The 25,537-nt window shown below is 39.8% G+C and overlaps 2 protein-coding genes across 4 annotated transcripts in view; one reads left to right on the top strand and one right to left on the bottom strand.

Moving 5' to 3' along the window:
* The first annotated feature begins 120 nt into the window (after positions 1-120).
* On the top strand, positions 121-606 carry LOC115209477. Its single transcript, XM_029777901.1, has one exon. The coding sequence runs from the start codon at positions 121-123 to the stop codon at positions 604-606; it is 486 nt and encodes a 161-aa protein (XP_029633761.1).
* A 12,730-nt stretch (positions 607-13,336) lies between these two features.
* Positions 13,337-25,537, bottom strand: part of LOC115209531 (platelet binding protein GspB) — a 198,199-nt gene continuing 185,998 nt past the window's right edge. For all 3 annotated transcript variants that reach the window (XM_029777962.2, XM_036501084.1, XM_036501086.1), the window contains 4 exons: positions 25,165-25,254; positions 24,828-25,023; positions 20,204-20,767; positions 13,337-18,964 (listed from right to left, as the gene is read on the bottom strand). In XM_029777962.2, coding sequence (XP_029633822.1) covers positions 14,283-18,964; positions 20,204-20,767; positions 24,828-25,023; positions 25,165-25,254 — 5,532 coding nt within the window. In that variant the 3' untranslated portion in view covers positions 13,337-14,282. The remainder of the gene's footprint in view (positions 18,965-20,203; positions 20,768-24,827; positions 25,024-25,164; positions 25,255-25,537) is intronic.

Here is a 25,537-nt window from a genome sequence, read left to right as displayed (position 1 = left end):
ACTCCTCTAGAGTGATTATTTTGGTCTGGACCCTGGCCCTCGACCTGTCTGGTATAGGTGGCCCCACCAAGAGATGTACTCACGCCAGTATAACACTTGAGATCAACTAGATGGTACGCTATGTACCATCAAAAGCGTATAGAGAAATGGAGTAAAAGCTGCATCCTCCTGTTTCCAAAGAAGGGAGATATCGGTGTCAGCAAAACCTACAGAGGAATTATCCTCACTGCCAAATCTGCCAAAGTTTACAATGCCATGCTACTCAATCCTATCCGATCGGAGATTAAAAATGTCATGAGGGAAAATCAGAATGGCTTTCGACGAAATAGACCAACATTCGTCCAGATTCTTACAGTCCGAGGAGTTATTGAAGAAGTTCGTGCGAAGAACCTGAAAGCAGTCCTATTGTTGATTTTTCAAGGGCCTTTGACTCGATACACAGAGGGAAGATGGAAGAAATACTTCTTGCATACGGTATCACAAAGAAAACTCAGTGCCATCATAATGTTGTATAGAAATACTCAATCTATAGTTCTTTCTCCAGACATAGTGGCTGGTGTCCTCCAGGGTAACACCTTGGTACCTACCTATTCATTACATGTCTAGATCATATTCTACGCACGTCTGTAAATGAGATGAAGAACAAAGTGTTCACTCGTCAACCAGCCAAAAGTAGACATTTTCCAAATATGACGCTACTAGCTGATGAAGTTTGTGATGCAGAGTCTCTCTTGTACAACCTTGAAAGTGCTGCTAAAGATGTTACAACCACATCTGGAAAATCCTTGAAATATATTGATGAATTCATATACCTTACAAGTAAAATAGCAAAGGAAGGTCTGTCCACAAGTGATGTTCATATCCGAATCGGCAAAGTTTGGGCAACTTTAGATTATCAATGGTCTGGAAATTTAAGCTTCCATTAAATTTGAAACGTAATTTCTTTCAATTTTGTTATATGGATGTACAACATGAACGCTAACAAAGTGTCTTGAAAAGAAAATTGACGGGACTTATACAAGAATGCTTTGAGCTGCTCATGACATCTCCTGGAGACAACACACTACGAAAGAAGTTTTCTATGGTAATTTACCACCAATATCACGTCATCGTAGAGAGAACATTCGCTGGACATTACTGGAGAGAAAAAGATGAGATCATCAACGCCGTTCTTCTCTGGGAATCGAAGCATAGGTACGCAAAATATTGGTCGACCACATTGAATCTACATATAAAGCAGCTATGCGAGAGCTCCGAGTACACATGAGGAGACCTATCACGTGCAATGGTGGACAGACTGAACGAAACAAGTCACGGCAATCCGAGCAATAAGCACAACCGGATGATGAGGATAATCTATTTACAGCCAGCTGGCAGAAACGTTAGCACACCGGGCGAAATGCGTAGCCGTATTTCGTCTGCCGTTACGTTCTGAGTTCAAATTCCGTCGAGGTCGACTTTGCCTTTCATCCTTTCGGGATCGATAAATTAAGTACCAGTTATGCACTGGGGTCGATGTAATCGACTTAATCCGTTTGTCTGTCTTTGTTTGTCCTCTCTGTGTTTAGCCCCTTGTGGGTAGTAAAGAAATAGATAATCTATTTACAGCCAGCTGGATGGGGTGATGTTGTTAGTGTCATTTTTGGTGTTGTTGTTCTTGTTGGTGATGCTCAATACTGCTGTTGGTGGTGTCTGTGTCGGCACTGTTGTTGGTGTAGTTATTTAGCTTCACATCAGCCCTAATCAAGCATTATTATTATTAGCTTTCCAACCATGACCATCCCCCTTTTGGGGGATATTTTGGACTTCATATGCTACATACATCTAGGGCATTAGTCAGGTTCCTCACAACAGCTGTTGGTAACATATAGTCAGATACAGCCTATTACGTAGTTGGGTCGTCGGCAACTAACGGCTCTAAGTTTGCTTGATTAAGAGCGTTGCTAGAAACCCAGCAGAGCAAAAACGCTACTTGTTAAAATGAGGGATAAACCTGACATAAAGCCAACGACTATCTATCATCGGTATGGTGAGTTAGAAATCCCGAGGTCCTTGATATTACTGGGAATAAGACATCCTTTAGTTTTTGTTAAAGTATATCTCTAAGGGATGACACTAATGTGTCCATAGCCAAACCGACAATATAACTGGCAGTCTAGGCTCGGCAGCCTTGGAAAGCAGCTTGACTAGGAGAAGTACAACTTCAAACATAAACCCTCACTGCTTCTGTGAGTGCCTGCGAAAGAGGCGAAGGTTAACCGGGTCAACTTCGACATATATTGAGTCGCAAGAGAACTTGGAACTCATCAACCTTCCTCATTCCCAAAAGCCTGAAAATGCAACGCATAAGAATGGTAGACAAGTAAAATTCGGAAATTGTAGGAAATGTTTCATGCAGTTGTTTAGTCCCGGGTTTGGAATGATTGCGTAGACGTATGTTCAAAAGAATTCTAGCCGTGACCATACCATCTTTTTTTTTTCAGATAATGTATGCACCAGACTATATTACCTAATGTGTCCTTTGTAAGTATTGTTGAAGATCCGGCAACTACTTCTAGCAGTTAAAGCGACCACATAGTCTTCCTCGTTAATCATTTGCAGGTTTTTTTATTTGAAATACACTACCGTAACGACTATGATTCTTAATGTATTGAAGGGAACAAGTATAAGAGTAATGTGAGGAAGCAGCACAGTTAAGGGGGATTAATTAGTACAATCATCTGTAGTGGGGACAATTAGACAGGTTCTTTCAAGAGTATTTCTGAAAATACATTCATAAAAACAGAATGCGTTATAAAGTTAGATCTTGGCAGGTGATCAGTTCAAATTATATTATTTCCTTTGTCGAGTCCAATGGAAAAAAAAAACTTATCTCTTTTTGACCGTTCAAATATTCACAGCCCGAAAGTGTAGCTGATGTAGTTTGAAGTCAATAAATTAGAGGGGAAAACGTAACGGCTTGCATTTTTTTTTTCTTTACTGTTAATCTCAGATTCTCTTTTTTTGTTTCTTTGCTTCTCACATGTTTCAGTCATTGGACTGCGGCCTTGCTAGGATCCGCCTTCAGTGGTTATAGCCGACTCCTGTACTTTTTTTAAAGCCTGGTACTTTATCGGCCATTTTCGCCAAACTGTTACGTTACAAGGACTTAAATCAAACAGGGTTCTCAAGGAGCAAACACACACACACAAATATATATATATTCTATAAAGATAGTGGGTAAGGCCAAAACAATGCGAAGTAAATGCAAGGTAAATCACAAGAAAACAATTATGTGAATTAATGTAGATTTACTTTGTCGTTAATTTCTTGAATGTGGGGTCATAACCCCGAAATATTGAATGCAAAGTAATTCTACATTAATTCACATATTTGTTTTCTTGTGACTTACCTTGCATTTACTTCGCATTGTTTTGGTCTTACCCACGATCTTTATACAATATATTCTACACAATGCTTCACAGTAATAAATACATACATACATACACACACACATATATATATATATATAACTGGCACTCCCGTCGGTTACGACGACGAGGTTTCCGGTTGATCCGATCAACGGAACAGACTGCTCGTGGAGTTAACGTACATGTGGCTGAGTACTCCACAGACACGCGTGCCCTTAACGTAGTTCTCAGGAAAATTCAGCATAACACAGAGTGTGACAAGGCTAGCCCTTTAAAAAACTGGTACTACTCATTTTTGCCAGCTGAGTGAACTGGAGCAACATGAAATAAAGTTTCTTGCTCAAGGACACAACGCGTCACCGGGAAATGAACTCGCGACCTTACAATCGTGAGCTGAATACCTTAACTACTAAGCCGATATGTGTGTGTGTGTGTACGACGAGCTTCTTTCAGTTTCTATCTACTAAACCCACTCACAAGGCTTTGGTCTGTTATAGTAGAAACACTTGCTCAAGATGCCACGCACATGTGGTTGGGGAGTAAACTTCTTACCAGTCATGCCTATGCCTGCACCTAGATGTAATAAAAAATAAATTTTTATATAAAGCCAGACATTTGTTTAAACGATTTTTGTTTGTAGTTTCACTCCACGGGTAGGGTTTGTGTCGATAAACTTTACCGCCTTCTGAAAACAAGATCGACGAATTTATTGTTCCTTTGTAAACAGCTGCAAGTTGACAGCAAACGCAAAAGTAAAATGGATATGAAGGGAATTCTAACTAACCAATTCTTTAGGGTGAAGGAATGGGTGATGTAGTGTTTAGTGCAGGATCAAGCTTGCATACAATATATCATGCAAGAAAAGGGGAGACTACTCGGGGAGTCCCTGGGTGAACAGGGCACGAGTTTAGCCAACTGTGGAAAGCAGGGCCACGATAACAAGTAGAAAATGCAAAGTGATGAATTAGTGTATCTGCGAACCAGGAGTTGGAGTGTGATGGCTAGTAACTTCATGCCGACCAGTCGTGTATTCTTTTTTTAAACATAGTCTAGATGTCTGTGTGCAGCAGCAGCACTACCGACTTAGATGCAGAAGTACATTTTTGTGGACTCCACCTGAACTTTTGAGTAGTTAGTAGTTACTGAAAACATTTTCTGTCTTCATTATGATAACCAGTCTCTGTTGCGCAGAGTACACACATACATAACTGTATTGATACACACACACATATATATATATAATTATAAATATATATATTTCTAAACTGGTTTACATAACAGACACAAAAGTACTGCCCCACTAAAATCGTCGCCCAGAGTGGACCGCCCACCACCAGTTACTGTGTATATAGATAGTTGTATATAGGAACTGGTTACATACAAGTAATATATAAACTTGATCATGTTTAGTGGTAACGATGCATGTTGCTGAAGAAGACAATACTGGTGTGACCCTATCGAGGAATATTTCATGGAACCAGTGCAGATTTGAAATGAGCTATATAGGTTGCATCTGGGTGACACCGGGATGTGAAAGCTTAGGAAAGTTAAGATATTATCTGCATAAGAGTGAATGTTGTGGGTGACAGCAAGTAAGTTATTGACGAATAGGAGGAAGAGTGTGGGGGACAAAGCCGAATCTTAGAGAATACTGAAGTTGAGAGAAACTTCATCAGTACACACAACGATGGAGCTAATAGGATCGACTGTAGTATAAATGTAGCACTTAACGAGTCAAGGAAGCGTCTATGCCAGAGGTTCTCAGCCGGGGTCCATATAAGATTTTGTGGGTTCTACGCTAGCAAAATTGTAAATTGGGCCGACAGTAATATTTTAAGGGCTATAGATGTATTTATTGCAAGAAACGGTTAGGTTTCTTACTCTAGCATTTTACATAGTTCAACCTACGCAAGTGAATATATGAGTAACAAAATAGGAATTTTTAAAGAATTAACTATAAAATTAGCTTTTAGACATCGAATGGTTAAGGGAGCCCACTACAATAAAATGGTAAACAACGGTTCATTGATAAAAAATGGTTGAGAACCACTCGTATATGTGATCACGACACCTGTTAGAAATAGCACTCGTATTATAGTCTTGAAAAGTTAAGGACGTATGGTTCGGAATATATACGGCTTGAAATATGGACGGACAAATGCTTTGCTGTATTTCGATACGAGTCTTTATCTGGGCTCGAATCCCAATGAGATCGTCTTTACTTTGATTCTTTCCTGATCAAATGCTAAGTACCAAGTTCAGTACCAGTATGGATACGTAAGTACGCTTCGCAACCATGTGGTTCTGGGTTTGATCCCAGGTTTAGCAGTTCGGTAATTCCTGGAGGTCGATATATACAATTAAATCCTTGAAAGCGATACTGAGGTAGGGCCACAGCCCGATGATCGAAACCAATAAAAAAGAATTACCAAAAGTTTCTGGTCTTGTGCCTTAAAAATCTATAATGGCTTGTTCTAACGGTTCAAGCAGAGTTAAAAGGTTGTAATTTGTGTTGTTGTGCCCCTTCTCAAAGGGAAACTACTCTGCTCGCCTTAATTTAGCTCATCACTAACTATTTTACATAGAATCATCTGGCTATGGAGGAAATAAGATCTAAGTTCCAAAGAACTATACTATGTTAACGAACCATTGAGATTTGTTAGCGATAAAAGGTCCCTATAGGGAGCAGTAAATATGGGTAATTTTTTTTTAATTCGAAGCAAAGCAGCGCCGAATCGTGTGACAAGTGAAATAGAAATAGGTGCGTGTTAAAAAAAAAAAGAGGGTTGGGAGGAAGGAGTCAACGAGAGACCATCTATGAAGTCGCTGGACTTGCAAGAAATAGCAACTAAATTCCCCTTAAATCATATCCAATTTAAGAAGAGGCAGTGTACGGTTGGGATGTGATCATATCCAGAGGCAAACAACGTAAGTTAAAGATTCTTGGAGTGCGCTAAAGATTTAGGCAAGGCAATTAATTATGAGTTTTCGTGGGCTAATACAGGAAGAGGTGAATAGCGGAGACCAGAAACAATTTTTATAATCGTAGAAAAGACAGAGATAACGAAACGATGGTTTTGTTGTAATATGTGGATGAGTGAAGCATTAGCATATTAGTTTAACTAAACCGAAATATGTGTAGCATTTGCACCGCCCCGGATATGTGAACTGTAATGTTGTTTAACCCTAGGTGAACAGGACTATGATCAAAAATGTTCTGGTCATGACAATTCCGTCCTTTTTGTATAACTAGGAGAACATTATCTACGGTAGGGCGTTGTTCGGAAGAATTTTGTTGCTATTTCTAGCAGATCAAGAGAACACGAAAAACCCTTCGTTTACTCGGCCAGTGTAAAGTGGATAGAATAGTTGTGATCGCGGAAGGTCAGCAGATGTCGAAAACTGATGTTTTGTTTCCAAAAAGGAATCCAGCATAAGAAAATACTGGGTTTCGTGGATCAAGCATTTGAATAAAATTTAGAAATTTATTTAAGAATAATAAGCGCATATGTGATGCCTATTTCGATTAGTTTTGGGTGCTTTTTAAAAGAGCGCAATTATCATACCGTTATTGGATGGTTTTTCAGGTTCATATAAACAGGGAATGTTTGATGTAAATTGTTTGTGTTCCTTGCGTAAAATGTTGCTGAGTGAAAAGAGCTGCTGTTTTCATAAGAATGCTTAATTGGAAAAACCCTCGAATTAATGAAATATAAGTTAGAGTGATCCCCCGTTGGCATACGTTCTTATAGAAAATGTTACTAATAAAGATAAGCGGACCAGCAGTTTGAGCAATTTAGCTAGAAAGTTCTCATGATACGATCAAGTTTTTGCTTATGACAAGGGCAGTAACTGCTTTTAACGCAATTGTTACGACCGTGATCGCAAATGTATATTCTGGCTCTTTCTATTGTTTACCAAGATGAAATGATACTATTATTGAGAAATGCCGAGAACGTTTTACATTTTCTCTTATCTAAATTTCAACGGTGTGTGGTATGCTCCAGAAAACAGCTAAATTCTTTTCAGCAAATCCAAAAATAAATAAGTCCTCAGCGACGCAAGTGCTGCTGTTACAACAACTGCTACGATGATGATGACGATTGCGTGGGCGCATTAGACAAAACACTCCGCAGTATTTGTTGTCTGCACTGTGAGTTCAAATCCCGCCAATGTCAATCTAGTCTTATTTAACGGATTTTATTAACTATTTTGGGTTGTCACAGACCTTCGCGAGTTTATCTTAGGATTCTAGTTTATCTTCTTTCAAATAAATAAATCAATTAATAGGCACAGGCCTGATTGTGGTAATAAGTTTGCTTCCCAACCACATGGTTCAAGGTTCAGTCCCACTGTGTGGCACCTTGGGCAAGTGCCTTCAATATTGCCTCGAGCTGACCAAAGCCTTGTGAGTGATCTTGGGAGACGGAAACTGAAAGAAGCCCATCGTATGTATGCGTGTCCCCCTCACCACCCTTGGCAACTGGTGTTGGTGTGTTTATGTCCCCGTAGCTTAACGATTCGGCAAAAGAGACCCATAGGAATAGATACTAGCCTTAAAATAGAAGCACTGGGGTCGACCCGTTCGACTAAAATTCTTCATGACTTGACATAAATAAAAAATAAAACCACGAGTACTTGCTGTCAACAACAGTATTCCAAAGGTATATATTTTACTTTGCATCTCGTCACCCAGTTAAAAAACAGAAATTTGTAATATTTATGGAACAGTTAAGTCCTTACTTCCTGATTGCTCTTACTCAGCAAGAGTCAGCATTTCCTTTTCTTTCACAATGCTGAATGTTTAAGGTAATTTGTCTTTTCCTTCAAATATCGATTATTCTTAAATCATTCTTTTATCAGTATTTCTAAAAGCAATAAAATGATTTTTAAAAACAATTAAGCGACCGTGGCTGTGTGGTTAAGATGCTCGCTTTGCAAGTGCATGGTTTCGGGTTCAGTCCCGCTGCACGACATCTTGAGAAAGTGTCATCAGTTACAGTGAGTAGATTTGGGAGACGGAAACTGTAAGAAAACCCATCGTGCTTGTATGGGTAAACAGTGCACACATACAAACACACACATCGCTTAAAAATCGATGTTGGTTTGCGTTCCCGTAATCTAAGGGTCCAGCAAGGGACCAGTAGAAAAAGAACCAGATTCATAAGTACTGGAGGGGATCTGTTCGACTAAAACTATTCAAGGTGGGGCCCCAGTATGACCTCAAACCAATGATGGAAACATAAAAGATAAATCAGAAAATTTTTTCTTTAATTAATTTTCCATTTAAAATATTTCATTTTCTAAATTACAGAGAACAGGCGCATACGTAGCTGTGTGGTAAGAAGTTTGTCTCCCAACAGCATGGCACCTTGGGCAAGTGTCTTCAATATTGCCTCAGGTTGACCAAGGCCTTGTGAACGGATTGGCAGACAGAAACTGAAAGAACACTGTCGGAAATGTGTTCCCTTGTGTATGTTTGTCCCCCACCAGCGCTTGACAGCCGGTGTTGGTTTTTACGTGGTCGTAACTTAGCGGTTCGGAAAAAGAGGCCGATAAAATAAGTACCAGGCTTTACAAAAAATAAGTACTGGAGTCAATTCACTCAACTGAAATTTTTCAAGGTGGTGCTCTAGCATGACCGCAGTCTAATGACTGAAGCGGCTGTTAGAAACGACTCAGTTCAATAAGAACGCCTACAACGTCACAGCCGCATTGAGTGTATTTAGACTAGGATCAACCCATCCCTCTCCAATACTGGCTACAGCCAATTTCTTCTAAAGAGACAAACAGCTTAAGATTGAAGAAATAGAAGACCTGAAATTTTGGTGGGAACATGTAAGTTGATACATGGACCCCAGTGCTCAGCTGGTTCTTATTCCATCGACCTTGAAGGGCTAAGTCAAGGCAGAATTTGATCTCAGAACGCAAAGAGCTGGAATAATAATAATAATAGTTACATTTGCTGATATATAACAATGTTTCAACACACGATTTTACATCAGGAATTTTGCAAAACAAATTCATAAACCTAATAATAATAATAATAATAATAATAATGGCTAGATGGATGGATGGGCGGGTGGGTGGATGGATATTAATTTTTAGAAGGAAAATGTAAAGATTAACTACAAAGTTTCACCGGAGATTGGCTTCATAAGTGTGGTCAGTCACTAGCAAAAGCTTCGAAATGTGTGCGTAAAACCTACTAACTGAGCTATAAGTAGTGACTATCGAAGGGGAGGACCGTCCTCAAGAATTTTTAAATAGCTAGAATAAACGTGAATAAAGGTGCACTTACAAGCAAGCACAATTTTAGATTTTTTTTCATTTTCAGTCATACTCGGAACATAATACATTAAAACAGCCTTGAACGAAAACAGTAGAAACCAGCCTTATCAACAGTGCACACACATTAGATATGATACATAGGAGGCTGTTTCATTTTAATACTTCAGTTACGCACACCGGATTATTTATTCAGCTCAGCGGCTATACGTAATATCAGTGGATTCCTATCTGTATATGATGAATTCTTGTCTAAGCATATGGCTTCGAGTAAACGTCATTAACAATGCATAAGAAGACTGAAATGCATCTGACGTTCTTGTTGCAGGGGCCATTTTTCGTTTCCCTCCCATGAATTTTGTTTCTAAACACAGTACGGCCATAAGGGCGAAAACTGCAGTAACATGCCCGCCAACAGTGTATGTGCATTAAATATGATGCATAAGTGATTACTTTAATTTAATACTGCTTTAGTTACACACACAGATTATTACATTCATTCTTACAAATCCATCCAACTCCCAACCATAGAAACATTTACACATACTAATTCCAACAATTAGTTCACATTTGACATGCATTCACTCCCAATCAAATACAGCATATTGATATGCCCTGCATTCACTTGTATCACATAGTGATACTAAGCGTTACTCGACAGGACACATGGCTCGAAGATTAAGGAGGCTCTCTTGGTCGAGCCTCTACTTATGCGCATTGAGAGGTTAAAGCTCCAGTACGACAGGTATGCGACTATAATGTTTTGGGAAGAATTACAAGACGGGTTCTTCAAACTGTATCAACTGGCAGGAGACCTAAGGATAGACCAAGAACAAGATGGTTGGATAACATCCATGACTTGAGCCGGTCACGTTTGAGAACCCAGATGGAAAGTCTAATGACAGTTACTCCTGATAGAAACCCATTGTGGAGGTGCCTGGGAACTCTATCCCCATGACCCTCCCAGGAATAATAGGTGGAGAAGACGGATGGATTGAATAATTCTTTGCTGGAACAGTAAATCTTGAAGTACATATAGCGATAAATAGCAGGTTAATATTGGGTTTAAAAAAAACCCTTTGGATAAAAAAAAATTGAAGGCTGCCTGCCGGACACTATTATTTACAGCTTTATGTGCTTCGAGATACAGTTCCCCAAAATAATTATTTCACGTTCTCCTGATACTTATAAATTCTTATGACGTCAACACACACACACACACACACATATATATATATATATATATATATATAACTATAGCCTCGGGCCGACCAAAGCCTTGTGAGTGGATTTGGTAGGCGGAAACTGAAAGAAGCTCGTCGTATATATATATATATATATATATATATATATATATATATATATATATGTACGTGTGTATATATGTTTGTGTCTGTGTTTTTTCCCCCCAACATCGCTTTACAACCGATGCTGGTGTATTTACGTCCCCGTAACTTAGTGGTTCGGCAAAAGAGACCGATAGAATAAGTACTAGGCTTACAAAGAATAAGTCCTGAGGTCGATTTGCTTGACTAAAGGAGGTGCTCCAGCATGGCCACAGTCAAATGACTGAAACAAATAAAAGAGAGTAAAAGAATATAGATATATGGCAAGCACATAGGTGCATATATACATGACTTGTATTTTAGGCACATGGTCAGCAATATTTAGAAGAGGAGTAAATCGGTATAATCGACTCCATTATTTGACCGGTACTTCATTTTATCGATCCCAAAAGGATGAAAGGCAAAGTTTACATCGGCTTGATTTGAACTATGGATGTAAAGAAACAGAAATTCTTTAATTCATGTTTTTCGATGCTTCAACCATTCTAGCATCATCATCATTTAATGTTCCTATTCTATGCTGACAGGGTTTGGACGGTTTGACAGGATCCAATGGGTCCGAGGACTGCATTGTGTTCCAATGTTGGTTTTGGCATGGTTTTTATAGCTTGATGCATTTCCTAATACCAACCATTATATTGGGTGTACTGTGTGCGTTTTTCGTGTTATCAGCACTATTGAGGCCGCCATGCAGCTCGCAAGACCACAAACCCCGAATGAGGGAGGGATCGGTTTTATGCTACGCGATGAGGGTTTAAAGTGTGAGAGAAGATGGAAGGGATTGGGGGGGGGGGTCAGAGCAGGTTCTTGTTGAGGAGCTATGAAGAGACAGTGGCGATGAGGCATTCAGGTGGCCTGCCACAGAACAACATAGTGGGTATTTGGGGTTTACATACATACACACACACACACACAGAGAGGCTCATACATACACATGCTGCTATGCAATTAAATCAGCATTTACAGTGCAGACAATGTTTTGAATAAATTCTTCAGAATATTGAGCTAGTGTGCAGTGAAGCTGAGATGTGTGTGTGTTTACAAATGCATAAAAGTAATTGATACATACGTTGTTTAAGTATGAGCTGAGTGTAAACATATTTCTTCGTGTGAGTGGTAATTGGACATATTACTCCATTCCTCAGTGTCCTAAAACTCACCTCATATTAACACAAGTCATCATAAATACATTGAATGCAAACAAGCAGAGTTATTATAGAACTTACTCAACTAGCAAAAGTATAATAATGAAGAGTGAAAAATAAAATGAAACCACACTAATGGACCTCTACTTTACTCATTAGCACCATCAACATGGTGCTTATTAAGTGGTTAATTCTCTGAAATTCTACTATAAATATATAAAAACCTCAAGCTAAATAGATTTCTGAAATAAAAGTAAAATTCACAGTAATGAATAAATGGTTTGGTTTTTTTTTTTTTTTTAACATTTTCTGTATGAATTGAGTGATTTCTGCTTTTTAAAAATTAAGAGAAAAATAAAACTTTTATACAAAGCAGCAGAAAAGAAAAAGTTAAAAAATTATTTTTAGATGTGTGTGTGTGTACCATAATATATAATCATAGATATATATATATACACAAACATACATGCATACATATGATATATATGTATATCCATGTGTGTGTGTATCATGGCACAGGCATAGCTGTGTGGACAAGACATTTACTATGCAACCATGTAGTTTTGGGAGTCAGTCCCACTATGTCACACCTTGGTCAAGCATCTTATTATAGCCCTATGCTGACCAAAGCCTTGCAAGTAAATTTGATCAAAGGAAACTGAAGGGAAGCCTACTCTGTGTGCATGTGTGTGTGTGTGTAAGCATTACTGTGTCTCCTTGCCTTGGCATCAAGAGTTCATAAACAAACATCATGGTCATAGAAACAGCAGTGTTTGTTTGTAATCTTCTGTGAAACCATGTCTGACCACTGAGCTGCTCATGTGTAAAAGAAACATTACCTTGTTTGGAAACAGGTGAAGATCTGGCTGTAGAAAAATCTATCTCAAAAAATGCTATCTGACCCATGCAAGCATGGAATAGTAGACATTAAAACAATGATTTTATATATACATATATATATACACCCACTCACATATATATTATATATACATATATACATGCACACATAAGATACATATATATTTTTTTTTCTATACATGCACAAACTTGCACACACAGCATTTAAGTAACTTTCTCTTTTTCTTCCTTTAATGAAGCCTTAGCTGACTTCCCTTTCTCTGTAAATAGTGAGCTGCTAGGAAAATTCTCTATTCCAAATGCCACAAATAGTGGTAATTTCTAGAAACAGTCTTTTATTATTGATTTTTTTTTTTTTCACTTCCCATTTCCTCTTCTTCAAGATCATCGGCTAAATTCCAATTGTTTTATTAGTTGTTTTCATTTCCACTAAAATTCTTCAACTTTCTTCTCCCTAATATAAAAAATAGTTTGTTGAGGGTGAAAAAAAAAAAAAACCAAATTGGAGAACAAAAAAAATAAAGAAAGTATACATGATATAATTTTTCTTTTTTTTTCACTTTTCCAAATTTAAAAAGAACAAAATGAAAGAATTATTTTTGTCTTATAAAAAAAATTTTCAAGGCTTTTTTTTTTCTTTTTACTCTTTATCATTTTATCCTTCTAAGTTTGTCCTATTTATGAATAATACTAATTTTGTGTTGATTTTTTTTTCTTTTTTCCAATTTATGTGTGTGTGTATGTTTTGTTGTTTTGTTTGGCTTCATATTTTCATTCTTTTTTAAGCTTTTTTTTTTTCTTTTTTCTTTTTTTTATTTTCTTTTTTCCAGGTTTGGATGTTGGCAAAGTGAGGAGATGTCTCAAATCTTTTTTGTCTTTCTCACTTTCTGAAGTTTTCAAGTATCAATTCTGCAACATATATACAAGTACAAATGTATATATGACTGCTGTGATGAAGAGAGAGAGAGAGAGAAGATAGATAGAGAGAGAGAGGTGACAAATTGAAGGTGAGTGAAACGGGAAAAAAAAATATTAGTAGTAATTGGGGGAAAAAATTTTTATATGAGTTTATTGTAGTCAGTTATTGGCACTCCCAAATAAAAATAACAGTTGTAGTAGTAGTAAAAATAATAATAATAATAATAATAATAATAATAATAATAATAATAATAAAATTAATCATAATCCATTTAATAAGTGGTTAATGTGATTTTCATTGTCATATACCAACCTTTTCAGTTAAAACGGCTAACCCCTCGATGGTGTGAATACTGCCCACTTCCACTTCCTTGCTCTTCCCTAGGGACACTGCTACTATTGTTGTTATTATTGTTGCTGCCGCCACCATTTCCACCAACACTGCCATGTGGACCAGCATTGAAATTAGTTCTTGGCGGTTGGAAACCTTGTCTGGGACCACCTGCAAAACCTCGCTGCCCTGGCAGTTTTCCGGTTGGAAAGTCTGTCCGAGGGGGCATATTATAAGGGCTACTACTACTGCTGCTGCTGCTTCCGCCGCTGCCAGGAATAGGTGGCTGTAATGGCTGGGGCTGAGAAGGTGCTGACTGCATCGGTGGTGGAGGAGGTGGTGAGTTGAGGAACCGAGAGCCTCGATGCAGAGATGATGGTGGCGGAGGTGGTTGTGATGGTGATCCGCCAGAGACAGCACTTTCCCCACCATACCCTCCACCTCGCTCTCGCAGTTGAGTGTACTGCCCACCCAGGCCAGGTCTTACTGACGACTGACCAACTGGTGGAATGATGGGTGTCTGGGATGGTGGTGGGGGTGGGGGTGGTGGCAAGGAGCCAGGGGTCCCGCCGCTGGCCACTGTGGTGGTAGATGACGGCGTTGATGAAGACGATGAAGACAGCGGAGGTGGTGGTGGTGGTGGTGTGGATGAAAATGAAATGTTTGATGCTACTGTTACTGGTGAGACATCACTATAACTTGCATGTTCATAATACTGACCAACAGAGACAACTGAAGGTTGCTGATGTGGTGGTGGTGGTGGTGGTGGTGGTAGTTGTGGTTGCTTGGAAGAATCTACTTGAGACCAAGTCTGCTGTAGTTGGTGGTGGGACTTCAGCAGGCTATTGTTACTGACCTCATGTTCAGTCCTACCGGTGATATGTTGCTGGAGTTTAGCTTGTGGTTGTGGTGGGGGTTGTTGTTGTTGAGGTGGTGGTGGTGCAGAGTGCTCAGACAAAGCTATACTTGAGGTAGATGTACAGCCCTCCCACTGAACACTTTGTTGTAGCCTGTCTGACGAAATTTCAACAGCAGGCTGCATGTGCTGAGGGGGAGGAGGAGGAGGTGGAGCATATCCTTGATGAGATGAAGTAGGATTGGGCGTGCAATATGGGAGAGGTATCTGCCCCTTACAAACTGATGATAACGAGTCTGGATCGATCACAGAAGAGGAATTCGCTACTGACATGAGTGGACGGGTTTCTTGAGGTGCAGCTGATGTAGTAGTGCCACCACTGCTGTTGGGAGTAAGTTCAGAATGACTAGTTGCAGCAGTTGTGTAAAACACAGCTTCTTGGGTGTGTGATGAATCTACAGGGGGCACTTTAAGCAATTGGGATGAACTTAAGGAGTCACCTGGCAAACCTTGGCCGGCTGGTGATACTGCTGTGTTAGCCGTCCGATAAGCATTTGGGCGGTCATCCACATCTAGTGGAGAAGCTAATCCAGGTGGCACTAGTTTCTCTTGGGTGGTACTCCACTTACTCATTACTGGGTGCAATGAACCTAGAGATTCATTAGAATTTCCATGAGATTTAAAAGGAGCTGAAGTTCTGGAATGAATTGAGGAATCTACTTCAAAAAGTGATGGGGGCTGAGCAACTGAATCACCGCTTTCAGATTCCACACTGCCAAAAAAGTCTTTTGCTGTAGGTCGTGGAAGAATGACTTCTATTTTGGGGGGTATACCTGGTCGTGACTGTTTCCTCATATCTTGGTCAGCTTGATTGCCAGTTTCCATGAGATTACCTGGTTTGGCATTTACTGACCGTTGATGGAGAACAGTGGAAATGGGCTGAAAACTGGAAGGTGCACTGGCTGTAGGCTGTCCAGGCACTGAATGACTCCCCCACCCTGCTAGATTACCAGATGGTAATACAGGAGGGTGAGCAGCAGTTCTAGAGGCTGCAATAACAGAACTGTTTTGTGTACGGTAATCAACATCACCGTGACTGCTCCAAAAAGAAGCATTTGATTCTTCAGTAGCATCTTTGTTGTTAGGCTCATAGGCACCCTGCCAAGACAGGCTATGTTTGCGGTGGTCTACATCTCGAGGAAACTCTTCATGAATATTAGATGTTAATGTTGGAATAGGTTGTGCAACAGCTGGTATAGAAGTGTTTGGCACTCCAGATAGGCCTTTACGGAGATCTTGATCTTGGCTCATGAAAGAAATAGCTTTATAATCTTTGCTTTCACTCTTACCATCAGCATCTTTGAACTGTTTAGCACCACTGTGGAATGATGCCATATCTTTTTTATCAGCAGAGAACCTACTGCCTGCTTCTGGGTAAGCCGGTGTTGTTGAATACATTTTCTTCCTCTCATCCACATCACCATATCGATTACTCTCTTCACTAGCAGTAGACACAAATTTATCTCCCTTTTCAGAATTCTTTTTAGATGAGGAGCGTTCATCCCCTTTAGAACTAGATGACCTCCTGTAGTCCTTGCGATCCCGAGATCTGTCACGAGATCTAGAAGAACTATGCTCATAGTCTCTGTCCCTGTCTCTGTCACGGTCTCGATCATAATCACGATCTCGACTTCGTGACTCAGTGTTACTATAGTCCTTTCGGTAGTCTCTATCACGTTTGTCAGAATAGTCTCTACTTCTGGAATGCCTCGAGTATCCATGACGTTCGCTACGTTCAGAATAGCGACTGCTGCTGCTTTTGGAGGAACTGCTATCAGAGTAATGACTTCTTTTACGGTCACTGTCAGATTGTCTGCGACTATCTTTCGATGAGTCACTACTTGGTCGACTCTTAGAATCATGATGACTTTCCCTAGATCGAGCAGGTGGTTCTTGATGCCCTTCAGATGAACGGTTCTTTACTGATTCTTTGTTATTTTCAAACTTGCTTTTTACAGCATTCGACACTTCATATTGAGGTGTCTCATTTTTCTGATTATCTACAATACTTTCGGATGATTGAATTTTCATAGAATCTAACACTACTTCAGCCGCTTTTGAAGGCTCTGGCTGAACTTTCTCATCATTTTCAGACTTACCAGACACATTTACAGATTCAATTTTGTTCTCTACCTCTTTCCATTTGTTTATGAAGGAATCTGGATTAAGACCACTAGATAGGAAAGAATCTGATTTCACACCACTGGATAAGAAAGTATCTGTTTTAGTTAAAGTTGTCAAAGTCTCGAACTTAGCACGACTGAGAAAGGCAGTCTCTTTCAGAGCTTGGTTTGAAGCTGTCACTATTTCATCTTCCTCATCTAAACCAAGCCCTGGAATTTTAGGTTCTGACATTAGTGTTGTCAGTTTTGGTTTTTCTTCTTCCTTAAAAACAGCATGAGGAACTAATGGGTGTTTTGGCCCTGTAGAGAAAGCTATTCGAACACTTGCCCCCTTATTAGTTTCGGATGTCTTAGAGGTTGCATTTTCTGGCTTCTTTTCAATGTTAATTAACTGGGATGATGTGGAGTCAAACTTTTCATACTGAGAAATTGTCTTTTGGCTACCAGAGAGATTTGATCTATTGCCACCCAGTGAAAATGCAGAGAAACTAGACTGAGTTAATCCACTATTGTTAGTGGTAGTAGCTGTAGTGGTAGTAGTGGAGTGGATGGCTGTGGAAGTAGTAATAGCAGTGTCAATTGTTGGAGTAGAAGGCAGAGATGTGTAAGAATTAACGGTAGTAGTGGTAGTGGTAGGAGTGATGGCAGTAATACTGCCAGTTGTACTATTAGAATGGAGCCCTGCAGCTTTATTTTGTGCTGGCAGGTTCACACTATGAACCTTAGCTAATGAAGCCAAGGTTTCTGCAATCTTTGACCAACCAGCAACTGAAATTGGTGAACTTTGCACCAGTGACGATAAAGCTTGGTCTTTTGGTAAAGAGCTTGCTACAGATGCAAGTGGACTCGGTGTCGGCTGTATAGAAGATGTGGTTGTCAAAGACAACAAGTTCAATGCACCATTGTTAGTGTTCACTGGCTCAGAAGCCAGACCCATAGAGCTATTACTGCTGTTACTATAAGTACCAGATGGCTGAGACATACTAGACGTGACTAAATTACTCAAAACTGAATTACCACCAGCAGCAAGCTTTATAGGCAGCAATACATTGGCAGCTGCATTAGTTGCTTTAGGGGTTGACCCAGAGCTTTGGAGCTGGTTTGCTGAGAGAGTACTGCGAGATACTTGGCTGAAGAGATTCTGGAGGGCAGTAGGTAAACTGCCAGCAGCTGGTTTGGGTGCAGTGCTTTCTGGCTTTTTGTCTGCTATCCTCTGTGTGAATTCACCTAGGAGATCCTTCACTTCAGGCTTGTTTTGCTGGCCACTAGTAGATGCAGCAGCAAGACTAGAAGGCAGAGTAGATTTCTTGATTTTGTTGAATAAATCCTCAACAGTGCTTGCAGCAGTAGTTGTTATTGTTGTTGTTGAGACTGTAGAGCTGGTCTGATTTTTAAGTGAATTTGATCCTACTGCTGCAGAGAGGGGTGGTGGTGGTGGTGGCGGTGGTGGAGGTGGAGAGTCATCTTCCGCATCAAAATCACACTCTTCTGGATCATATGGTTTTTCATTGTCCAGTTCATCAGAGTCCTGGTCAGCCGATCCCACCCCTCCACTGATTTTATCCTCATGACTATCAAGAAATGAAGTTTGAGTAGGTTCATATTGTGTTGGAGAATAAGGTGCGGTACCTGAAAATTAAAAAAATAAATAATTTACATTATGTAGTCATTTTAAAACTTTGATTTGTTTCAATTATTAAGTTTAAATATTAAATCTGTTTAAAACATTAAAATACAGTTTTTAAGCTGCTTTCTTTATAAACCTAGAAAAACCTAATCCAATAACCTTGCAAATTAAAATAACACTAAAAAGTATATTACTCTCAATAAAAAGCTAACACAATTCAGGATTATCTAACAGGAGATATACTGCTGGTATTTTTTGCTGGACTGTAACAAAGTATTAAGAACTAGCAAAATACTTGTTACTTATAGGGCTATTTCTCAAGCAGGATGACACAGAAAATGTTTAAGTGTCTTGACTAAAAGACAGTATAGCACTACTACTGTTAGCATACAAATCATTGCTTCTGTTGTTAGAACGCCAGTATCAATTATTTTGTAGTGGCCTCACAACCCCTCGATGACTCCAACATTGGAACATGAATACAAATAGCTATAAAATGCAAATAAAAGAAAAGGCTGTTTTCTGTCTTCAAGGAAGCTACGAATACCAAACAGAAGCTGAAGTGGCAAAGAGTCTTGAGGAGAAAGGAGAAACAACAAATGATAAAAATGCTAAATTAAAAATTGGGTTACAGAATGCTGTACGAAAATGATGGTTAGAAAAGCTTTTATATGGTCAAAACCTGGAAAAACTAAACAGTATGGAAACAGGCATGGAAAAATGGCAAATTAGCTAAGAAGAACAAGACTTACAAATGAAGTTGAAAGATTATTGATGGTGGAATATCAAAACCTTACCAACAGAACCACAAGGAGCACATAATGGAGCAAAACACATGAAATAACAGCAGATTAAGTGCAGTTTAGAAATAAACAATTAACTGTACTGGCTCTGGCTGCCCAGTCTTGCTCAAGAGAGAATCTACAAGCAAGACAGGGACTTACATATACTGTAAGTTATGTCAATATTACAAAATAGCAACAGAAAAAAAGCTAATGTAACCATACACCTGGAAAGGTCTCAAAGAATGAAAAAGCAACTCTACAGTGAGATGTGCTGATCCATACAAGCAGAGAGATTGAAGCAAATCAAAAGGATACTGTTGTCAAGTGTCTCCTAAACAAAGTAGCAAGCTTGACAGACAATAATGTTTCTCTAAATGGAGGGATTACCAAAATATATAAAGATGTGAAAATAGAAGACCAAAATATAAATGAAACAATGGGAATCCTTTCACTTACTTAGATCTTCAGTTGGAGTGCTGCTGTTGAGTTCAGAATCAGAGTTTAATTTGCCATACGCTTTGACAATTGGATCATTTATACAAGAACTGACGTTTTCAGGTGAATCAGATGTTGAGGAATCCACAGGACTGGGAGACGGTTGCTTCAGTCTGTCATTTTTACTGCTACTTAGAACAAGAGATGGTGTGTAGAACTGTTCTTTAACTGGTACTGGATTGTAATATTTGGTCTCCTTTCCACTTGTTAAGCTAGTTGAACCACTAGATTGCAAGTCAGCTGGTGTGTCCTGAAGAGTAGGACTTGGAGTGTATTTTGGTAGAGTGGCTGGTTGAAATGGATCATACCGAACAGGTTGGCTAGCAGCTGAGGACTCTATTTTTGGAATATTCACAGTTGTTGAAGGTAAAGTAGGATCATACTTCAATCGTTTAGTTTGCAGTTCAGCTTCTGATAACATCACTGCTTGGCCTGCGTTTGCAGCCAACTGTTCCCCTGGACGCTTGCATACTTTCTGCCGGACTATCACACCAAGTAACATGTGTGGTCTGTTATCTTCTAGACCTAAACAGAATTTTTAAACATATTAGTTAATTGAAGAGAGGATAAAACAAAGACAGTAAATCAAAATTTGGGTAAAAAAGAGTAAAGAAAAATTTTAAATGATTGTTTTTTTTTTTTTAAATAAGAAGAAGCAGGTTAATAGAAACTTTTGATAATGATAACTTCCCCAAAGACATTAGCAACATAATAAAGGTAAATCTGCATAAATGCAAAAGTGAAAGTAGTTCACAGTTCTGACTTGCCAACAGAGCACTTTGCGTTACAATGCTCATGTTTTTATACAAAAAAATAAAAACTAATGATTTCTTTAATTAGCACATATCTCTAGGAAAGGAAGAGTCAACTGAATCAATGTTAATATGTTAGTACATGATTATCACCTATTCTACTGACCCCATGTGGATGAAGTGCAAAATGATTGGTGGTGGATTTGAACTGCCAGCATAGAAAATAAATATTAAACAATGATGATGATAATGTAATCTGGTTATTACTAATTCCCTTTTTATATTATTTTATCAGATCAATTATCTTTACAGGCTCAAAATGTAAAAGACTTTCTCACTTCCCAAGCATTAAATTAATACATCTATTTGCTGTTCACACACCTGTCTTCGTCTTTTGTATTTTTGTAAATTCTCTATCTCTCTCTCCCTCTATATCATCATCATCATCATCGTTTAACGTCCGTTTTCCATACTAGCATGGGTTGGACGGTTCAACTGGGATCTGGGAAGCCAGAAGGCTGCACCAGGCTCCAAGCTGACCTGGCAATGTTTCTACAGCTGGATGCCCTTCCTAACGCCAACCACTCCGTGAGTGTAGTGGGTGCTTTTTATGTGCCACCAGCACAGGTGCCAGGTGAGGCTGGCAGCGGCCACGATTGGATTGGTGCTTTTTACGTGCCACCAGCACGGAAGCCAGTCAATATATATATATATATATATATATATATATCATCATCATCATCATCATCATCATTTAGCATCCGTTTTCCATGCTAGCATGGGTTGGACGGTTCAACTGGGGTCTGGGGAGCCCGAAGGCTGCACCAGGCCAGTCAGATCTGGCAGTGTTTCTACAGCTGGATGCCCTTCCTAACGCCAACCACTCCGAGAGTGTAGTGGGTGATTTTATGTGCCACAGACACAGGTGCCAGACGAGGCTGGCGAACGGCCATGCTCGGATGGTGTTTTTATGTGCCACCGACACAGGTGCCAGACGAGGCTGGCAGACGGCCACGCTCGGATGGTGTTTTTATGTGCCACCGACACAGGTGCCAGATGAGGCTGGCGGACGGCCACGATCGGATGGTGTTTGTTACGTCCCAAAGCACGGAGGCCAGTCTATGCGGTACTGGCTACGGCCACGTTCGGATGATTTTCTTGTGTGCCACCGGCACTGGTACCACAAAGATACAAATTCCATTGATGTTCATCTATTTTGATTTGTTTTGATTTGATTTCATTTTCACTTGCCTCAACAGGTCTTCACAAGTGTCACAAGAAGGAAGGTATGCAGAGGTGGACTGACTACGTCCCAGGTAGGGGCCACGGGTTATGGCCTGACTAGTCTTGCCGGGTCTTCGGATGGTGTTTTTATGTGCCACCGACACAGGTGCCAGATGAGGCTGGCGAACGGCCACGATCGGATGGTGTTTGTTACGTGCCCACAGCACGGAGGCCAGTCGACGCGGTACTGGCTACGGCCACGTTCGGATGGTTTTCTTGTGTGCCACCGGCACTGGTACCACAAAGATACAAATTCCATTGATGTTCATCTATTTTGATTTGATTTGATTTGATTTGATTTTCACTTGCCTCAACAGGTCTTCACAAGTGTCACAGGAAGGAAGGAAGGTATGCACAGGTGGACTGACTACGTCCCAAGTAGGGGCCACGGGTTATGGCCTGACTAGTCTTGCCGGGTCTTCGGTTGGTGTTTTTATGTGCCACCGACACAGGTGCCAGATGAGGCTGGCGAACGGCCACGATCGGATGGTGTTTGTTATGTGCCCACGTCACAGAGGCCAGTCGATGCGGTACTGGCTACGGCCACGTTCGGATGGTTTTCTTGTGTGCCAACGGTACTGGTACCACAAAGATACAAATTCCATTGATGTTCATCTATTTTGATTTGGTTTGATTTGATTTGATTTGATTTTCACTTGCCTCAACAGGTCTACACAAGTGTCACACACTTGCCTCAACAGGTCTTCACAAGTGTCACACACTTGCCTCAACAGGTCTTCACAAGTGTCATAAGTAGGTGTCACACACTTGCCTCAACAGGTCTTCACAAGTGTCATAAGTAGGAAGGTATGCACAGGTGGACTGACTACGTCGCCGGGTCTTCGGATGGTGTTTTTATGTGCCACCGACACAGGTGCCAGATGAGGCTGGCGAACGGCCACGATCAGATGGTGTTTGTTGTGCCCACAGCACGGAGGCCAGTCGATGCGGTACTGGCTACGGCCACGTTCGGATGGTTTTCTTGTGTGCCACCGGTACTGGAACCACAAAGATACAAATTCCATTGATGTTCATCTATTTTGATTTGGTTTGATTTTCACTTGCCTCAACAGGTCTTCACAATATGACTGTCCCAATCGATATAAACGTATCTGTCAAGACCTACCAAGTATAAAGATCTTGAAATAGAAATTAGCAAAATGTGGAACCTGAAGACTAAAACAATACCTATTTCTCTACTACCCAGAAGGGGCCAAACACAGAGAGGACAAACAAGGACAGACAAATGGATAAGGTCGATTACATCGACCCCATTGCGTAACTAGTACTTATTTAATCGACCCCGAAAGGATGAAAGGCAAAGTCGACCTCGGCGGGACTCGAACTCAGAACGCAGCGGCAGACGAAACACCGCTAAGCACCTCGCCCGGCGTACTAACGACTCTGCCAGCTCACTGCCTTCTAAACAATACCTGTTGTCATAGGTGCCCTGGGAATGATAGCAAAAGGGGCTGATTGCTACCTAGTTCAGATACCAGGAAACCCCAAAAATGGCAGAAATTCAAAAGATAGTGCTCATGGGAACTGCTCATATCCTATGCAAAATACTTTAAACCTTTAGTGTTTGCATTACTCTGCCAAAATTAATGCTTTTTCATCCAAATTGTTTTGAACTAATCATTCATTAATCTTGTACTATAAGATTTTGATGAGGTAGCTGTTAATTTTTAAAACGATATTGTAGGGTTGGTGTGAGAGACCAGATCTGGCCAGTTTGAACATAAAACAGGCAGAATACTTTTGGCCGGATTTGGCCGGTTTAAATGCTAAAGGGTTAAAACAAACAAGTCCTGGGATCGATTTGTTCAACTAATCGATTTGTTCAACTAAAACCCTTCGAGGCAGTAAGCCTCCAGCAGGGCCACGGTCAAATGACTGAACAAATAAAAGAGTAAAAGAACAAAAAAAATATATATATATATATAGGGGAGAATTGACAAAAGACAAACAAAACAAAAAGTCTTTAACATTTCGAGCCTACACTCTTCCACAGAAAGGAACACAGAAAGAAACAAGGAAAGAAAATAAAAAATGTGTAGTGGCATGCTCCACAGTGAAAGGTGAAAGTAACAAATTTCATACTTATATCAAATCAGTGCAATATTCAGCACATGAATAAACACACTTTAGACCAGTGGTTCCCAAACTTTTTTGGGCTACCACCCCACTTGGCACCCATGCCACATTCCTAACGACACTCACCCTTCCCACCACAAATATAGACCACTTTCTGTAGCAAATTTAAAACCACTGTATTTCACAAATAAAACTTAAACCTAATTAACCTATTAATATATTTTTTATGTCAATCACTCCATTTTGGCTACCTCATTATCATCTCACTTTTCTTCAACATTCCCCTGGCTCATTCCACTGCCCCCAGTGGGGCAATACTGCCCACTTTGGGAATCACTGCTTTAGACTGAACAAAACTCAAACACCCACAAAGATCAAAACAGACATGGTGTCTGCAAAACATCAAATATGAAAGAAGCAAGCTTAAAGAGCCAAAGTAAGTAATAAATTACCTGGTTCATCAAATGGCAAAAGAACAGCTGGTATTTTGCTATGAGACGCCAAAGGTACAATATACATGTCTTTGATGTGGCGGCTGTTGTTGCCAACCACTCCACAACGGCCCCGGCTATTCAGATACGAATAAAGCATGACATATGCATTCTTTTCATCAAATGTTCCAGGGAGAAAGCGCAACACACAAATATCCTGTAAAAAGACAGTGAAAAAACGTTTTCAAAAACAGTAGTAAAATAGTGAAAATAAGGATAAGGGAATAAAAGAGAGATAGAAGAGGAAAGGTTGAGAGAAGGGAAGTAAAAGAAGTGAAAAAATGTTATTTCTACTCACTCTTGAGCCTGTCTGTTTGATACGGTTTAAATAATCCCATATTAATTCTGGGGCGATACGACCACAAACATGAACAGTATCTTGAAGTTCCTGAAGCACAACAAAACAACATCAATAAAGAAGCATTTGTCAACTACTAGAAACAGATATAGCAAAGGTTCTTCACAAAACCAATTACTCATCTTTACTCGCTATTTCAAGGAAAATTTACAAAACTGATGATGATGATGATGATGACAATGACAATGATGATGATGAACTTTTGAAGTTAGGAATGGCTTGATTTTAATAATCAGAAACATTCTATTTTCACTAAAACAAAACTAAGTATTTTCATTTGCTCTTCTTTTGAAAAGTCTGAAAGAGATGGCTG

This window comes from Octopus sinensis, linkage group LG3, assembly GCF_006345805.1.
Source record: "Octopus sinensis linkage group LG3, ASM634580v1, whole genome shotgun sequence".
Taxonomy (NCBI): domain Eukaryota; kingdom Metazoa; phylum Mollusca; class Cephalopoda; order Octopoda; family Octopodidae; genus Octopus; species Octopus sinensis.
Note: the sequence above shows the minus strand (reverse complement) of the source record. Positions and strands in the feature narration are given on the sequence as shown.

Bases quoted from the DNA above. Each gene is read 5' to 3' on its own strand.
- LOC115209477 (XM_029777901.1), top strand. From the start codon at position 121: ATGTACCATCAAAAGCGTATAGAGAAATGGAGTAAAAGCTGCATCCTC.